Source organism: Cibotium barometz, chromosome 13 (assembly GCF_041138505.1).
Source record: "Cibotium barometz isolate CiBa-2024 chromosome 13, ASM4113850v1, whole genome shotgun sequence".
Lineage (NCBI taxonomy): Eukaryota > Viridiplantae > Streptophyta > Polypodiopsida > Cyatheales > Cibotiaceae > Cibotium > Cibotium barometz.
In genome coordinates this window covers 33,177,201-33,196,005 of record NC_141058.1, presented here as the reverse complement: position 1 = coordinate 33,196,005, position 18,805 = coordinate 33,177,201, and the positions used below count along the sequence as shown (strand labels likewise).

General features: G+C 40.6%; 2 protein-coding genes across 2 annotated transcripts; one reads left to right on the top strand and one right to left on the bottom strand.

Annotated features, from left to right (window-relative positions):
* The first annotated feature begins 1,495 nt into the window (after positions 1-1,495).
* On the top strand, positions 1,496-3,608 carry LOC147632613 (uncharacterized). The gene is made up of 2 exons (XM_086807398.1): positions 1,496-1,705; positions 2,026-3,608. The coding sequence occupies exons 1-2, from the start codon at positions 1,543-1,545 to the stop codon at positions 2,958-2,960; spliced, it is 1,098 nt and encodes a 365-aa protein (XP_086663524.1). The 5' UTR covers positions 1,496-1,542; the 3' UTR covers positions 2,961-3,608.
* A 3,084-nt stretch (positions 3,609-6,692) lies between these two features.
* LOC147632612 (tubulin gamma chain) lies at positions 6,693-13,594 on the bottom strand. The gene is made up of 11 exons (XM_086807397.1): positions 13,332-13,594; positions 12,812-13,012; positions 12,524-12,635; positions 12,011-12,411; positions 10,460-10,513; positions 10,265-10,369; positions 10,015-10,089; positions 9,612-9,656; positions 9,350-9,478; positions 7,190-7,294; positions 6,693-7,110 (listed from the first exon to the last, which is right to left on the bottom strand). Exons 1-11 carry the CDS (start codon positions 13,458-13,460, stop codon positions 7,051-7,053), a joined length of 1,416 nt encoding a protein of 471 aa, XP_086663523.1. The 5' UTR covers positions 13,461-13,594; the 3' UTR covers positions 6,693-7,050.
* Between the last annotated feature and the right edge of the window lie 5,211 nt (positions 13,595-18,805).

Here is an 18,805-nt window from a genome sequence, read left to right as displayed (position 1 = left end):
AGAAGAAGAAGAAGAAAAGAGAGAAGAAGAAGAAGAAGAAGAAAGAAGAGGAGAGAGAATAAAGAGAAGAAAGAGAAAGAAGAGGGAGAAGAAGAAAAGAGAGAAGAAGAAAAGGAAGAAGAAAAATAACAAGAGAGACAAGAAGGAAAAGAGAGAGAAAGAAATAATTATTTTAATGATTAGTGCTATACTTTCATTTTTCAAACGTTGCCTTTAGATGTGTTAGTATATATGTGGATCACTCTAGTGGCGTCATGATGAGATCAGTTCGAGCTTTATTGTCAAACGGATACGATCATGGTTATAAGCTTTTGACCAATCATTCGATTCCATGCTTTTAGTTATTTTCTCAACTCCGCAGAGACTCATGATTAGGGTAGACTTTAAGTTTATACACATAACTTGGACTAACATTATTCTAGGTTGTGTGATTATTACTTAATCAGTTTATGTCGTAATCTTGAAAACGATAGTCTTGAGTTTGTGAATGAGTGTACAAATGTATACGCCCATTGGACCACCATATGCCTTATCCAAGCCTTGCCACAACAATGTAGTTGCTCACACATTCACACAACGTGGTGGCAATAAAACCTAGGAAAGACACATGTGCACTTGTAACACAACTAGGTTAACAATAACTTAGATATCAAAAGCACTATGACCCTTTTTATGAGATACATGAGCATGTGTGTATGATGCTCACATTCATAGAGGTAATGACCAACAACATGGTACAAAGTAGCCATATGATTGATTCTCATTCAACATCATATAGATTAGATGTGGTGAATGAAGCCAAATTGAGATGTCATTCTTCTATCTCACGGCGTCTCTTTATGGAAGATATGGACTTGTACATATATGCAACATATGATTCTCATTCAACATCATATAGATTAGATGTGGTGAATGAAGCCAAATTGAGATGTCATTCTTCTATCTCACGGCGTCTCTTTATGGAAGATATGGACTTTTACATATATGCAACATAATTCAGACCATGCTAGGCCTAGTCCTCAAATTTGTAGCCTTTCCATCTCTCCTCTTGAGGCATTTCAACATTCATGAAAGGGGATAAGAAAATTTGCCTTTCAGAAGAAAAGCCTAATTTCACGGAATTCTTTAGTGCGCCCTTCCATCCACCCACAATCCAAAAATTTGAGGTACAATCTTTGGTCACGCTCCGAACTTGAGGCATGGTTAGGTTAATGTGTGCAAATGTATTGTTATAGGGATGCATGTGTATTGATGCTATGGATGCGATGGAATACTATATAGGATTCTATAGGGATGGATGTTATGCTATGCATGGGTAGTGTTGCTGTGGATGGTATGCATTGTATTGATGCTATGGACGCTATGGAATACTGTATAGGATTCTATAGGGATGGATGTTATGCTATGCATGGGTAGTGTTGCTGTGGATGGTATGCATTGTATTGATGCTATGGACGCTATGGAATACTGTATAGGATTCTATAGGGATGGATGTTATGCTATGCATGGGTAGTGTTATTATAGGGAGACCTGTATTCTGCTATGCTGGTATTTAAGATCGGAAATGGAAATAGAAGTGTTAGTCGCCGCTCTTTGAAAATGCTGAGAGCACTGGGTGGGCAGGCTGCGAGGAGAGCTGCATTGTACAAGGAGGAGACCCAATTGTACGGCATCCATCGAGTGTACGAGCGTGCGCTTGCGGCTGGTACGAAATCTGTGCTACCTTCATCCTGCTTCTTGTGTGCTTGATTGTGCTTCTTATGCTGCTTTTTGTGTACGAAAGCCAGCTTAAGATTAATGAAACGGATTAGGTCTACTGCAGATTGGTTTCCCCTTGTTGCCACGTTTAGCATGATGTAATTTCTTTGAACAGAACACTGTTTTAAAAATTTGAAAAAAAACCTATTTTCCCCCACGTCAGTGATCTACGAGGGGGATTTTTCCAATGGGAAACCCTCTGCCATGGTGCCTGCATCTTAGCAACACCTCGCCCATCCTACAGGATGTAACTTTTGTGTTGTGCAGGAGAGACCAAAGATGATGAGGGAAGCACGAAACCCTTAGCAAAAGGCTGTCCCCTCATCCCGAAAGGTGCGTCCAGCCCCGAGCCCTGTCAGATCACAGAAGGACATGCAAGTTCAAAGATCAAATCCTCATGGGCAGGTATGCATGTCTGGAAGGCAACTAGTATGCATAGCCCAACATTGGACTCTCATTGCAAAACGACCATTGGATTTTCAAGCTTAGCTCAGCATGTAGAGAAAAGCAATGATGTGGGGCGTGTGCTCCATATGAACGGGGCTTCACAACGTAGCACAGTGAGCAAAACTTCAGTGACAATTCATCCTTCACATGGCATGCATGGGCAGAAGGCACGTGACATGAATGTTTTCAGGTTGAATCCTCATTTAAACTGGCTTATGGCGTACTCAAGTTCAGCCAAGGTGGGAGACGAGACAAATGCAGGCACAAGCACCAAGCAAAAAAATGAAACCATGCAGCCTGAAAGCATGGAGGATTCTCAACGTGAAGAGATGGTGGGATTAATAGTGGACCGTGACATATCAGCAGTTGCAAATGAGCTGAGACAAGCACAACAAGAGATGATAGTGTGTATGCGGAAATGTTCCAGAGCTCTGTTTGCAGTGGGCACCGTCCACTTGATGTGGGGCAGCATGATGTTTTGTGTTTTGGACTCACCACTCAACCATGCTGTCATGACAGAGGTGTGCATGTCCACTTTAGTTGTTTTCGGGTTGGCCTATCAGCTGAAGCAGACTCTCAAGCCAGTTGAATTTTTCACCCAGCTCGAAGAACACAGACAGCTGAGAATTATCTTTCTCTCGCGCCAAGTTAGCAGGATGTTGGGTGCCTTTTTCTATCGTGGGTATGGGATTGGCTTTGTTTTGTCTCTTACATTAACTGCTCATTTACTTTCCTGCATGAAGTTCTTCTTCTAGTTCTGACAAGAAGCAGTGCTTACCATAGCAAGTCTTAGGAGTTTTGTTCCAAGCATGTGTTTTACGCTGCAGACGATGCAATATCAAGGTTTGTCATCATTGTCTAGCATAAACTTGCCCAAGGAGCACCACAATGCCAGACGAGTTGCACAATAATGTTTGAAGGATTACAGTCTAAATCGCAAACTTTACTGGTGTGCCCCATGTGTGTGGGTTGCTTATCTTTCTTCACTTGTTAATCTCGGCTTTCTACTTGGATTAGATTCTAGATTTTGTATGATATTATCTAAGGTTCAGGATCATATACATGTTATGGTTTTGTGTTTCAGTAGATGTCTGGGTTTGAGGGAATGAGATGAAATAACCACTCGGGCATGTTATATCAATTTTTGGCTGCTCAAATATTGAAAAATTGGACAGAGCTTGCCCGCCAGATCCACTCCCACCAACCAGTTCCATCACATACGATGGTGGGCATGAAGGTGATGGTGGTAGATGTGGACTTGCTAGATTGCAACGACTTTATCATGTGGGGAGCGACTTTAGCATGTGGGGAGTTTGTTGTGAGTGACCCCTATTGATGGTATAAAAGGCTTCACACAGCTCCTGCCATGTCTAATTATGCAATAAAGGAAGATTTGAGATTTTTATATGTGAGGAAAGTAAAACACTCTGGCCCCTTTAATTGACGCACCCTCGTCAACTGTCCTCCCCCTTCAAATTTTTGAGTTCACTTAAGGTCCAGCACAGGGTTGCCTTTTCCTTTGCATTTTGTTTCCAGCTCAAGTTGATGGTAGACCATTCTAATTGTCATGATGTATTGATTGAGTTACAAATGCAGTTTGAGCGGCTTCCTTCAATCACCCAAATTAACTACACCCATGGAAGATTGAGTAAAGTGGACATGTAGATTGGCATCATTGATACTTAAACTTTCTTCTGTGTACACATACGCACACACTGACTACTAACAACCAGCTGACACTCGAGACAACCCCCATTTAGACAAAGCACATGCCAAAATAATATCTATGACAAATGGCACGTAATTTATCACCTGATAAATGGCACACCATTGTATGCTGTCACATGAACATGGGATGGGGGAGCAAATACTGCAGCTCTCAATGACATATTTGTGTTGCTAGAAATCCACTTATTGCCTATGCTTCTTGGAACAATTGTGGCTTTACTCATATGAAGATTTTGTGTGGTAGTAGCTACCTTGCAGGAGTCAAGGTAAAAAGTTTTATTTTCTTCCTTGTGTTTGGACATTGAATCACTACAAAATTTTCTAGAGTATAGTTTTATGTCAAAGTGAATAATAAAACTAATATAGAAGCCTGTGAGTTAGCAATGAGCAGGGAATGGTAGCTACCTTGCAGGAGTCAAGGTAAAAAGTTTATTTTTCTTCCATGTGTTTGGACATTGAATCACTACAAAAGTTTCAAGAGTATGAATTTTATGTCAAAAGTGAATGATAGAAGTAATATAAAAGCGTGTGGGTTAGCCATGAGCAGGGAATGCACTAATAACTCCATGCATAATTTGCAATTTAATCATTTTTATGGTCATTGATACTGAAGTTTGTCGAAAGCACAGATTTGTCAAGGGTAAGTTGGGGCAAATACCAATGAAGCACTCAGCCAAAATCATGAGCCAGGGCATGAACACATCCCAACTAAACATGGTTTATTCTAGAAACATTCACCTTAGGTAAATCACTAAGTCTATTTTCTATTTAGCCGAATACAAAATGGGTCCGTGGGCACTCACCTTGCCTTCTTGGAAGGAGTCAATCCCTATTTCATCCTGCACATCACTTCATGGGCTAGGGCATGAACACATCCCAACTAAACATGGTTTATTCTGGAAACATTCACCTCAAGTAAATCATTAAGTCTATTTTCTATTTAGCCGAATACAAAATGGATCCATGGGCACTTCCCTTGCCTTCTAGGAAGGAGTCAATCCATATTTCATCCTACACATTGAGATCTCCCCCTTAAACAACTTTTCTCTTGAGACCACCCATTAAAGTTTTAAAGCATCCACATCAAAAGAGGACGTGCTCATAGTAATGGCAACCACATTTCCATTCCATTCACTTCTAGTAAAATCCACATTCAAAATTAAAGAACACAAATTCATTCTAAATAACTAGTCTATAGGCAAAAGAAGTGACATGAAAAGATTTAAAAACATGCCACTCCTACCCACCATAGAATTCTTAGTGGGTGAAAAATCAATAGCCATGAGTGGAGCTCTTTATGTTCGCACAGAAAGATGGATGAAAGTTTGGTCCATGGTACAACTAATCACCTAGATTTTCTTGAAAGGTGTTAAACATAGTGGGTTGTCCTATTGCTCATGTTTATTTTGCATTGATAGAAATTCATGATACGTCTCAAAAATTTGATATTATAATAAAACATTTAAAAATATTATTACAAAATAGCTTCCCTACAATTACATCAACCCATTATGGAGAATCATCTCCATACTTGCTTATCTGGCCAAAACACTTAATATGACAGCTGATCACTGCCCAAAGAGACAACTACAAAGAGCCCCAATCACATGAACACCCATAGAATATACCGAGTAAAAGAGCCCCTATACAGCACTAATTACACAGCTCCAGGGTTTTTGGGGCTGGTTTGTACAGTAGCGTCCATCAGGATGCAAAGGCGTTCCGATTATTGTGAACTTGCCACAAAAAATTCTACAAATTACATCATTGAAAAAACTCAATAGGATACGTTTCTTTTTCTTTGGCATAATTTCAAAGCTCAGAAAACTGGTACAAAGGTTGGCCATGAGTGAAGGGTTTGTTGGTAAGAAGCTTCTACGCATAGTTCCAAGCTAATAAAAGCAAAACATTTAAAATATGGCTGCGGAAAACACCCTGTCATATGGAAATGCATGGAGCTTTCAGTGAGGAGAGGCTCAATGAATAGCACCCATGTGTCGGCAAGGTAATGCATGAATGGCATCATGCAAGCATACAAGTCGGGGTAAACTATTGCAAGCATGTTCAATAGGCTACCACAACAGACCATGTAGAGTTTGAGAGAATTTCAATCAGTCTTCCTCCTCATCTTGGTCACCTCCCAATACAAAGCACCCATGGAGATCTTTTACATCCTCATAATTGTGTTTTGGTTCTGTTGATAAAATCAATAGCACCTCCACTTTACTTCAGTAGAATGCCTGATCCAATTCTGCCAGAGCCTCCTTGTGTGAATGCCATAAGAAAAGGGGGAGCATACCAATTTTCTCCATATCATCCACTTTACAACGATATAATGTCTCTTTCGAACTGAGCCACATTAACTAGCATACAAATAACATCACATACAAGAAGAGTGTCTGACTCAACCCCAAAAAGATATCAAAGGAAGAAAGAAAATACACTTAAGGCTTTTGGAATGTGGTACCATGGGTTTTGGTTATTCTATTAAAAATATCAGAATCTGTTGTGGACTTTACCCTTGACTTGCTAACACTCAATATTTTGCAAAAGGCACCAATAAAAACGAGAATTGATCTCAAAGGGTGTACAGATTTCATTTAGTATTCAAGATACTAATAAACCATTTTAGTTTGAAATTAAGCTATGTCATGAGGGACATACCATTAAAAACAAAAAACACTTAAAATTTGCCATTGTAGACAGTGAGACATTTGAAACTCTTCAAATTTTCTGAAGCTTGACATTGCACACATTCCTTCTAAAACAAGTTTGTCTAGCATTGCCCCCACCTGATATCAGTTTGAATATACATAGCTCTGGAGAGTAGATATAATCTGAACTCATTTTCTCACCATGATTCAAAATACACATTCAAAAGCTGACAATGCTGTATATGATGACACTTTGAAGAAGAACAAAGGTGACTGAGGCTATAGCATTTCTGGGCCTACTGCTGGGGGGTAAGATGTTTTTGATACATATGACCTTTTCAGATAAAGTATTCTACAAAATAAAGGGAAAACATATGCGCTCACAATATAGAGCTTTCACTTATGATACTCAGCATGCAGGCGGAATAGCACAGAACTCATTCAATGCGCACTTATAAAGATCCTAGGAAGCAGGCACACTCAAGTCCAGTGACCCCTCTCCTGATAATGTTTTGCTTCGATCCTGTAGAGACCACATATAGATGAAACCACATGATAGGAGCATTAATTTTGAGCAGCAACTTAACACGCAATTACCATACCTCCATCCCCCATTTGATGTAGTCTGCAGATTCACAAGCCTTGTACTCATCCACCAAGCTCTGTACAATTTCTCTCGATTCATCAAACTCAGTCAAGTCGTTATCCTGCAAGTGAAATGTGTTACCAACCCTGGTCCTCACGAACCTCAGTAAATTTCTGCTTTCAAACTGATCAGACAGCTTCAACATACTTCTGAAAGTGACAAAATTCAAACAAAAGGATAATTTGAAAGTGACAAAATTCAAACAAAATCATGTAGTATGTGCGTATTTCTGTTCCTGTATCCCATTGTGTAAACTGTAGCTGATTTGTCTTGCTAATTACCTGACCTCTCTTGAACCAACTGATGCCTTCATAGTTTCAGCTTGTAAGGTCAGCCTTTGTAGACTACGTGGCCTCTGAATTCAGGTCCAATCACCAGGATATTTACTCTGCTTTTGCATTTTGTCTGTAAGGGTCACAGGGACAGCTGCACCACAGGCACCGCCTCTGTTCATCCCCCAAATGACTCTTTGTTGCTGTTGATTACCTTGCACTACTTGATTAACTGAGGACTTTAAGACAAACTTCACATACTACTTGATTAACTGAGGACTTTAAGACAAAGTACACATGCCCTGGGGAGGAGGTGTAGCTCCCAACTACATCTATGTACCCCACCGCTCAAGTGCTCTTGAAGCCCCTTTTTCAGCTTCTTAATGAAGACTTTGAAGCTCTTATACCAATGTTGCATGCATGGGCTGAATTTAAGTGCATAAGCTATTGACACTGACATTAGCACAAAAGTTCTACCAACTAAGATACACTATATGGCTTGCTGGTCACAAGATAAAATGCGAAGGCACTGCTGGACTCCGAACTTTTGCCAGCCTGTACGCAAGGGTGAGTACCTGAAGTGTCTCAGCCCTTTTTAGGAGGTGGTCCACCAGATTGCTGGTCCCACTATCAAAATCATCAGCCAGCAACCCAAATCTGTATGAAAGACTGGTCACAAGATAAAATGCAAAGGCACTACTGGACACAAAACCTGGGGGCAAGGGTGAGTGCATGAAGTGTCTCGGTCCTTTTTTACGCTCGCCAACTTAGCTGCCTGCCAAGTGGTCCACCTGGCATCAGATTGCAGATCCCACCATCAACATGGTCATCCAGAAACCCAAATCTACCCAAAGAAGGTACATTCATTGACTGGTCTACCCTGGCCCACTGCACCTTCTATGTGCCACAAATGGGGGGCTCACAAATGCAAGGTTGCTTAGCAGAACCCTACCAGTAATTTGACCTTAAATACAGCTCTAGTACAATAATGCAGCATGCACCAGAGTAGAAGTATATTCATGTAACACCAGCCTAATACAAGTAGGCCAGTAAAAGCATGGATAGTATAAGTTGTCTCAACAAGCTCCTATCAGACCACATCTTCTAGATTGAAAATAAGTCCCCTGCCCTGAAGTGCATCAGACAAAGTGCATATCACCCACCTGTTCTGCAGACAAACAGAGGGTTAGCCACCTAGGTGCTAGACCCTCGAGTAACAAGATAATGAAACACCCATACATCCAGTTGTTCTAACAGATAGTAAGTGTGCAGCCTTAGCACAAGAGGCTGCTACTTAGGGCTCACTGATGCTTTGTGGAACCTTTCTTGCAACAAATTAGCATTCATTTCATATTCACTTCATTTATCTTTTATAACAGCTCGCAACACAGGTGCTGGTCTGGATGAATTGCACTATCAGAGACTGTTCAGTGTTGTGTTAGAGGATGCAAAGAAGCTCAGAGAGCATGGCAGAGAATCATGTTGCTTAGGTCTCATATCAGGAGAGGACCATTCTACGTCATGCATGAGAATCCCATGTGTTCTATGAGAACAGCAATTGCTCTGTTTGCTACCCCTGGAACAGCCCATACCAGAACCTTGGCACTTATTCCTAATTCTCGATCACTTGGCAGTAGACTCAGTTTCAGAGATTATTGAGAGCTTGGCAGATTCAAAGGGCTATAGATGTGTATAGGGCACTAGTACTGTTTTGAACAAGATCCAGGGCAGGTCCAGGTCAGATGGGAACTGCTTTTATGAATTATCGAGTGCACACATTTCAATGGAGTGGAAAAAAAGTAACATCATAGCAGAATAAGTTACAGGTTTTAATAGAAACTTACAGCAAACATGGGAAATTTACGGTAATTATCAAGAAATGCTTGCTTCTTCCTCAGCTTCTCATATTGATTTATACATTTGCTGAAAAGATGTCGGATACTTGTATGGCTTGCTAGCATGAGACCACTGACCTGAAAACAGAAGCTTTCATTGGCTTAAAAATGCAAGAAAGAATATATTAAGCATCCTCAAATCAAGAAGACTGCTAAAGCATATAAAACAGACTATAGCAACAGAATTTAGAAAGCATAAAAGGGTACTCACTCTATGAGCTGTTTGAACGTATGGTGACTTTCTTGATAAGGCAACCTGCCACCAATCCAGAAAATAATATAAAATTTACATACGGTCTGATGATTAAAATCTACATATTTTAGAGCACCCTAAATTTGGATGGTGATTAAAAAGACCAATCTTGATCGTTGGATGGTAAGTGAAACAAACATGTTTATTGATAATATAAAGAAATCTATCTATAATAAAAGCAATGAAGGGGAGATATAAAGGGGGCAGGGGGAGTGCCCGCTCATGGGTGCACAGGTGCATGTAAAAACTCTCCAAAAAAATATACAATCTTGATTGTCAAATGGTGGGAGGAAAAAAAACATACTTATTAATAATACCTACATATTATTCTCATTGACTAAAGGGGGAGAAAGTGAATCACCTGTATGCTGGCTGGCCCCCATTCAATGAAATTGGCAAGCTTTCTTTCTCGTATCCTTTGCAAGCTTTTATGAACCTTCAACATTTTCAGAAAAAAAGAGGGAATAGTCAACAGGTCTTTACCCCCAACAGCACACAAGCCCAACACCCAAATATATTATTTAGAACAATCAAATAAAAGATGGTGGTAGTGCAATAAAGCAAATACTCAAAGGCAATCACACGTAGTTCACAAGAGTTCCCATTTAAACCTGAGTCGGATCGACCTCGCCCTGTATGATATTTAGAATGGAGATGTATTTTGCTTGACTTGCTTCTTTTGTACGAGCATAAGAAGAAACCATGATGTTCTTGGCCTGTTTTCAAAGATACAAGAAAGATTGAAGAGAAAATGAGATGTGTGGAACTGATTCATTAGTCCAAAAAATGTCCAAGTCAAGACATACTTGTAAAAGCCTTCTCATCACATCAAGCACTGTTGTCTTCCGTATCGCATTCGCCTGCAATTAAAATTAAGGTTAAGCCAATGTTATGCATTGCCAAAAAAAAATGCTCCTGGGCATAACTATCAATGTGACGAGAGAAAACACTAAGACCACTTGAGTGCTTAACGACCAAACTCCTCCTTCCTATTTGAGAAAAGATGTTTCCCTTGTATACATGAGTAAAGTGACTTCCCTTTCTCTCTCTATCATCCCTTTCAGCTATCTTATCTACCAGTTGAGCCAATGTTTGTCTGTCTCCACCATTATTTTTTCCTCACTTCCACCTCTTTTTGGCAAATGGACCCTATCCATTGACTGCAACCTTAATCACCATTCTACATGTTCGTGATTAAAATTATTTATTGACTCCGACTGTGTTAGCCCTTAACTTGCATGAAAGCATGTCACACCCATGCCTTACACACTAATTCATGTCATGTCTGCAATTTCATGATTTTATTTGCGACAAAAAAACCAAACAAAGACATTTTCAAAATATTCCACCCCCCCTTCAAATGCTAAGCATGCATGAGAATGCAATGTGCATGCTTACCTATTGGGACATTGAAACCTATGTCTACAATGTACATGTCCATAGTCAAAACTATGCTGAAATGGCACACCCTGTCCTTGTGGACCAGAGTCACCCGCACCTTATAAGCGCTTCTTAGCACAGCCTTTATCGTACAAACATCATGCCAAAGGATAGGACTTATATGTGATGACCATGAGAATGGACTCTACCTGAATCAAAAGCATGGTCTCCACCTATCCCACCAAATTGCCCAACCCATAAACAAAAATTGGACCCACATAAGGTAGTTGTATGCACATGCGGAAGCTTCATCGGTAAGGTGTGTGGCAACGTCTTTTATTGCGTTACTTTTACTTTTAATTCACTTTGAAGAGAAGAATAGGAGATAGAATGCACCAAATGCGTCTCAATAGCCCACTACAAGGCCCCCACCTTTTGATGTACTTGCTTTATTGCTGAAGTTGAAATGAATACAATATCCAAAAACTAACCTGTCTTAAATGAGGAACCAATCTACGATGTGTAGCTAGGTGGTTACAAACATTAGGTACGATGTTCGATACATGTTCATTACAAGCACGGAAGTATTGATAAGATAAAGTAAACTAAGTACGCCACTCTTTTTCTAGTTTGAATAGTATTAAGTATAAAATATGGTATATTAAAACACTAGTGTACACATAATTTGTGTAGGTGGTATGGGAAAACATATGGTATGAGTGGATGAAGCATAGAGGCCACCTAATAAAATCTCGGACAAACAAGAATTTCATAATTAATATAAAATCTTGTGTGTTTTCTATGGCATATGGAACTCTTGCACGGTTCACAAAGTATTGTACGGATCACAAGGTTAAGTACAAGTATAGAATTAACTCTGATGTGTAGACCAGAGATCCCTTTCTATTTGGTAGCTGGTGAGTCTTCTGAACAACCAACTTTGCCCCAAAAGTTCGATATAAGAAATAGGAACTAACCTGGCGTTCAACTGTAAGTGGAGTATATCCCGTCATTAGAAAGTGACAACGAGGTGTCGGTATCAGTGAGGCAACAAGACCCACAAGATCATTGTTCATATATCCTGGATAGCGAAGGGTGGTTGTGCTTGCTGACATGACCGTGGACACTAAAGAATTCGTTTGAGCAAATGTTGGATTCGGAAGGTGCAAGCGGTCTACAGCAATCCTGTTCAATGCAGTGTTGTCCAGAACCACCACACAGTCTGCATTCAATGTTAGTCGCTTCAACGTCAAGAGAGAATTATATGGCTGAACGACCACATCACTTGTCTCCATCTGATTGGGGAACACACTGTATGTCTGCACTAGTTTTTTGCTGTACCGATCATTGAGAGCTTCCAGTAAATAGGATCCCATCCCTGCCATCAATGACCATAACAACAACAGCATCCAATGTAATGGATACACAAAGCACTAATGCCTGTGAAAAACTAGTAGAAAAAGGACCATTTAGCCAATTGAATGCCCTACCAGAACCTGTCCCTCCAGCTATGGAGTGGCAAAGCACAAAGCCTTCAAGGCTGTCACTGCCATCAGCTTCTCTGTCTATCATGTCCATTATATCCTCTTCTACCTGCTCACCCTGTCAAATTTGCATGACTCGATGGTAAGAAAAAGGCCATTAAAAGCATGGAAACACGTACAAAATGATGAAATTCACTAGCCCCATCAAAAAGATCCAGCCAGTGAAAAGTTGATAACATCCATCCCATCACATACATGCTAAATGCAACATTGAAAGAAACGAAGAGTTGGAACCTGGTGGTAGCCACTAGCCCAGTTGTTCCCAGCACCGCCTCCATGGTCAGCCATGAACACATTTTCGTGGTTGTACAAGTTCTTGTATTCACTGTTCTGGATGCCATTGATGACCCTTGGCTCCAGGTCTAGCAAGAGAGCTCTGGGTATGTAGTGCTCGTCATCTGCTTGGTAGAAGAAGACATCCTTCCGGTCTCCACCCTAGTGTGTGTGTGTGTGCAAAGGCATGGGCAAAATGTACATAAATTTTCCATCAAGAAGGTCTATGGTCCTAGTTTTTTGAATTTGAGAAAAGGCTTTGGTACAGTAAAGGTGTGAGAACTAAGTATGTATGCATGCACGCATTTATGTGTGGTATAAATGTGTGCAGAGTAAGCATTGATCTGCATGGCAAAGTCTGTGAGAATGCCTTCTTTGCTGATGTCTGCATCTATGTACGTACAAATGTATGTATGTATGTATGCATGCATGCATGCATGTATGTAGCATGCGTATATTTGTGTGTAGAACAAGCACCGACCTGCGTCGCAAAGTCTTCAAGCATTCCTTCTTTGCTGATGCCGTGCTCCAGGCACAGCTGCTTCCAGAACTCCATCCCGATCTGGTTGCCGCATTGCCCCACCTGCAGAGTGATGATCTCGCGCGGCATCGAATGATGATGGTAAGGATGACAACCGCAGCTCGGAAGGAGGGGTGCGGACGGGGACTAGGGTGGAGTGACCTAGATCGCTATCTCCCGCGTTTCTAATGTTCGCATCGGTGTTCCCCCAACAAATGCCATTTCAAAATATATTAGCTTTGAAATATTTATATACGATATAATCTTTTTTTATATAGTTTTCTATTCTTAAGTTTTCCTAACAACTAAGAATTCAAAAGCAAGAAGTAAGTCACTGGGAGCACTTGCCCCACCTCGTCACTCACGACCCACTTTTGCCACAAGGTCGTGAGTTTGAGCTCTCACACTACAGGGTTGTGTGTGTGAGTGGTGTAGCTTCTAGCTCGGTTACATCCCGTCGAAAGGGGGCTTTCGAGAAGAAAATTAGAAAAAATTACTGAGACAATCGGATCATTTCATCAAAATGATCTAATCCCACTTTACATTGCTTCTTCTATAGGGGACACATGGTAGATAGAATCACCCGATTCTTGGATCGTTTTTTTGGAATCATTTCAATATACTTTCCAATGATTAACCCTAGTGATCCTACTTTTCAACGATCCTACTCTAGTGATCCTACTTTTTAACAATCCTACTCTTGTGATCCTAATTTTCAATGATCCTAACAATCCTACTTTTTAGTGATCCTACTTTTCAGCGATACTTTCTTGGCGATTCCAGTTTTTGTGATCATCCGATTCTACTTTTTTGGGATTGTCCAATGCTACTGCTAATTTTCTAGGAGGTTATAGATTTCTTCACAGCATCTAGTGACTTCAATTTAAGCTTTCCTTTTGCATCTTTTGACCTTCTCAAATTCAATAGCAGTTATATGTAGCCAATAACTCTACAAATGATTTGTTTAGTATTTTTTCCAAAGAGGATAAATTAGATGGGTCAAATTACTCCATATAGAGTTTTATAGTCAGAAATTTCCATGTTACGAAGGGCTTATGGGGGCATGTTAGTGGTGACAACCCATGCCTTGCCCCGATTGCTTTTGCTACTCCTCAAAGGGGTCATGGCCACAAATTATTCTAAATAAAGAAGATGAGATTCTCATGATGCTCAAGCTTTGGCATTGATTGCCTTGTCACTTAAAAGGTCTATTATTGTTCCACACATTCACTCTTATAGAACATCCATGTTTGCTTAGAATACTCTAGAAGTTATGTATCAAACTAAAAATGATGCAAGGATTTCCTATCTCTAAAGGTTACTCCACTATAGAAGTTATGTATCAGACTAAAAATGATGCAAGGATTACCTATCTTAGAAGGAAACTAGACAATGAAAATATATAAGAAAAGGGATCCATGAATGAACATTTAACAAAGTTACAAGACTTGAGAGAGTAACTTCTTAATATTGATGAAGTCATTCTTAAAAAGGACATGATTAACATCACCCTTAATTCTTTGCTTGAATCTTATATAGGTTTTAATACTTCCCTTTGTCTTTCATTGAGAGGCAGTGTAGCCCCTCTTACCTATCATGCTTATCGTTGAAGGAGAAACAGCCTAGAAATAATGTTTTTGAGAGTTATAGCAATGATCAAGCATTAGCAACCAAGGATAAGGCAAGAAATTTAAACGGAAGACCAATTCCAACAAAAACTTATTAGGCTAAGGGTGATTCTAAAAAGCCAAAGAAGTTGACTTGCCGGTATTACAAAAAACCCGGTCATGCAATTGAAAATTGCTTTGAACTTCAAAACAAAGAAAATAAGAATAAGAATCACTTATGGCTATTTATAGTTATAATCCTGAATAGGATACATACGTGTCTTGGCGCAACTATTGCCTGTTGGTTTCTTGAAAGTGGTGCTTCTAAGCATATAACTTCTCAATGAATTTTGGTCAAACATATGGAGAATGCATAAAGTGGTCACACTATTATGTGTGTCAATAATGCCTCTTACCCCATCAAATGTATTGGTGATATTTTTCTCACAACTATTAGTGGTGAGGATCTTTGTCTTAAAAATGTAATTTTTATTCCAAGAGTTAAAAAGTATATGCTTTCTGTGCCCACTTTAGCAAAGGGAGTCTCAATGTTGAATTTATAGATGATATCCGTGTGATAGAGAACATGACAAACAATTATGCTTACTAGATCTTTGACCACGTGTGGTTTGTACAAATTAGTCATGCATGATACGTGTGATGTTGCTTGTCTGGTAGACAATTTTGATGCAACGAAAGATGCCCAGTTGGCATGCTAGGTCTGGCCATACTTCTATTAGTGGTTTGATGCTTTTGCAGTAACATGGGATGCTAAAGGATCTTTCTCACCTTGATTCACCGCCAAGATATATTTGTTATCCTTGGCAAACTTGCTCGCCAACCTTTCCCAAAGAAGGTAGCAGATGGGGATGATCACAAATTGTAGCTCATACACAGAGTGATGTGTGTGGTCCCATGAGGACGACTTCTTTGGGAGGAAATTTATATTTTGTATCATTCTTTGATTATCAACAAATTTGGTTGCTCGAACCACTTTGTAAGTAGATATTGCTGAGTTTGCATTCCAAAGTTCTCTACATGATGTAAATGAACCTAAGTCTTAAAGAGGCTCAAGAAGATTCAAATTGGCTGAAAGCCATGCAAGATGATTTATTTATTTTTTTGGTTAAACGGTACTTAGGATTTAGTGAATCTGCCACTTAGCAAGAAAGCTATTGATACTAAGTGGGTTTTCAAAGTTAAGAGAAAGGCAGATGGATCAATTAATAGATTCAAGGCCAGACTTGGTGTTATGCCCCCTGCAGAAAGGGATTGAGTATGATGAAACTTTTACTCCCACTTCCCATATGACCACTATCCGATTTGTTCATACTTTGGGTCACAACCAGTTGGATTAAGAATAGAATGTTTGTAAGCTTAATGAAGCTTTATATGGTTTGAAACAAGTTCTCAGAACTTGGTACCAAAAGATTCATACCTATTTGATTGGATAGGGATTTTAAAATAGTCCTATAGAAAGCACTTTATATGTATGCTTTTCTTGTTGTCATTCTCAGTAGATGACATGTTCGTGAGATAGGCACCAATGAGATTTCATTACAGCCTTCCAAGGCCAACCTTGCCTAAAATTTTAAGATGTTAGATCTTAACCTTTTGCTCTACTATTTGGGTATGCAGTTTATACAGCAAGATGATGGTATAGTCATTAAGTACTCAAAGTATATTAAGGTACTGCTCAAGAGATTTTATGTGGAAAGTTGCAAACTGATTTCTATACAAATGGAACCTAGTACAAAATTTAGTATGCAAGATGTCGGTGAACCGTGCCCCCCGCAGAAAGGGATTGAGTATGATGAAACTTTTACTCCCACTTCCCATATGTCCATCACTCCCTTCCTGCACAACTGGTATGCAAGTAATCTTCTCCAAGGAAGCCAACTCCAACAGATCATCCAATGCATTATCAAGAATACAGTCTAGCTCATCATCAAAGAGCATTCCAAATCACTTTCCACAACAGCATCGACATACAATTGCAAGGACATCTCTTCCTCTACACAAATTGGCACCTCCATCTCTTCATTCGGCATAATAACGTCTTCGTCGACAACCCTGCTTTCCAAAAACGATGGCTTCTCTTCAAGACTTGTCAAGCACTCCTTTTGCTTTGGCTTTTTAACCTGTATGGAATCCTCATTCGGACACCCTTTCAACCATGAAAAGAACCCTGACGGCTTATCAAGCATACATTTATTCACCTGCTTTGGCCTTGAAGGCATTCCTTCCAGCAAAAAACATTTGGCATCCTTTCCAGCATTAAAGAGATCCTCATGCACACCCTCTGAATGCATACCGAGCTCTGCCATCTTCTTCATCTTCCACTCCTTGTCCCTTGCAATTTGCACAACATTCTCAAACGTTTTGGGTTTCTTCCCTTCGACCTTGAGCTTCAACGCAGGAAGCAAACCACTTACAAACAATCCTTTCTTCACAAACATCGGGGAAGCCTCACTCCGCAAAGAAAAGCACCATCGATCCCACAACCCTGTGAACACATGCAAAAAATCATCCACGTTTTGTCCTTGTCCCTGTCGCAAATCATTGAGTTCCTGCCATAGCACACTCGAGTCTTCAACTCGCTGGAACCGCTCCAAAAGAGCCTCTGTCAACCTGTCTAATGTCAAAACACAAGGTGGTACAGCCTTAGCTTCCTTTGCTTCAAAACCTTTGAGCCAATCTCTAGCATCACTCTTCAAAAAGATCCTCAAAAGTTTCAACACCTGCTCTTCATTATCAACAAGATTGCTAATGCACACAACCTTGAACCTCTCAAGAAAATTTGCTACATCTTCATTAGAACCACCAAAAAACTCCGGATACGACATCATTTTTATCCCGAAGCTTCACCTTCAAACCAAGGAAAACACTGGAAACACCTTCCTTCAATCTCTTACTCTGGGACATACACCCTCGTAGGCAAGAGAAATATACCTGAGCTCTCCTCAGTGGGGTCACCAGAAGAATGTGAGGTGAAAAAAAGAAAAAAGACCATGCCTCTATAGCCCTTCACCTCCCAAACTTTGAAAATACTAACACGAACAGGGGCACCACCAGCCACCGGTTGGAACACTTCTCACTGTTCACCACCCACCCACACCAGAAATACAGCTCAAAACCATGATAGACAGTGATCATTCAGCAAAAACACAGCACCATACACACTGCACAAACTCAGCAATTACACCAAAAACCAGGACTCTGGCCAGGATTTACTGCCAAGGGAATTCACCCTTGCGTCTGACAACCAAGCCTCTGTCTCCCGGTCTCTGCTTCTCTTTAGAGGACGCTCCACCAGCAACCCTCCTTCACTTTCAATGTAGCCCCGCTACTCTTTGTCCAGCTGCTACCTGCCAAGTGTCGTAGGCGAGTCCCACCTATCTCCAGCCCACACATCAGTACCTTTACTGCAGCCAACACACAACACCCAAGGCTCTCTCTCTGGTTAGCATCCACTCTCTGCCTGTATAGTCGCCACCCACACAAAAACCGGCCACTTCTCTCTCTTCAGAGGGCGCCCCACCAGCAACCCTCGATTTCAGCAGCTCTCTCTGTGTGTCACGACCAGCAGCAACGCTAACACCAGAGCCTCTGCAGCTCGTCAGCTCCTCTCGCTCTTCACACTGCAGCTCCCTTCGCTAGACCTCTTCACATCTCCAGCCACTACCTGTATCACCAACCCAACACCAGCCCAAGCCACATCACCCACGCGGCTTCCTCTACGTCCAGCCACAAAACAAAGAAAGGCCACCCTCTCTTCACTGTCACACTGGCGACTTATCCTGGCAGCTCCCTCTGGCGGCTCCCTCT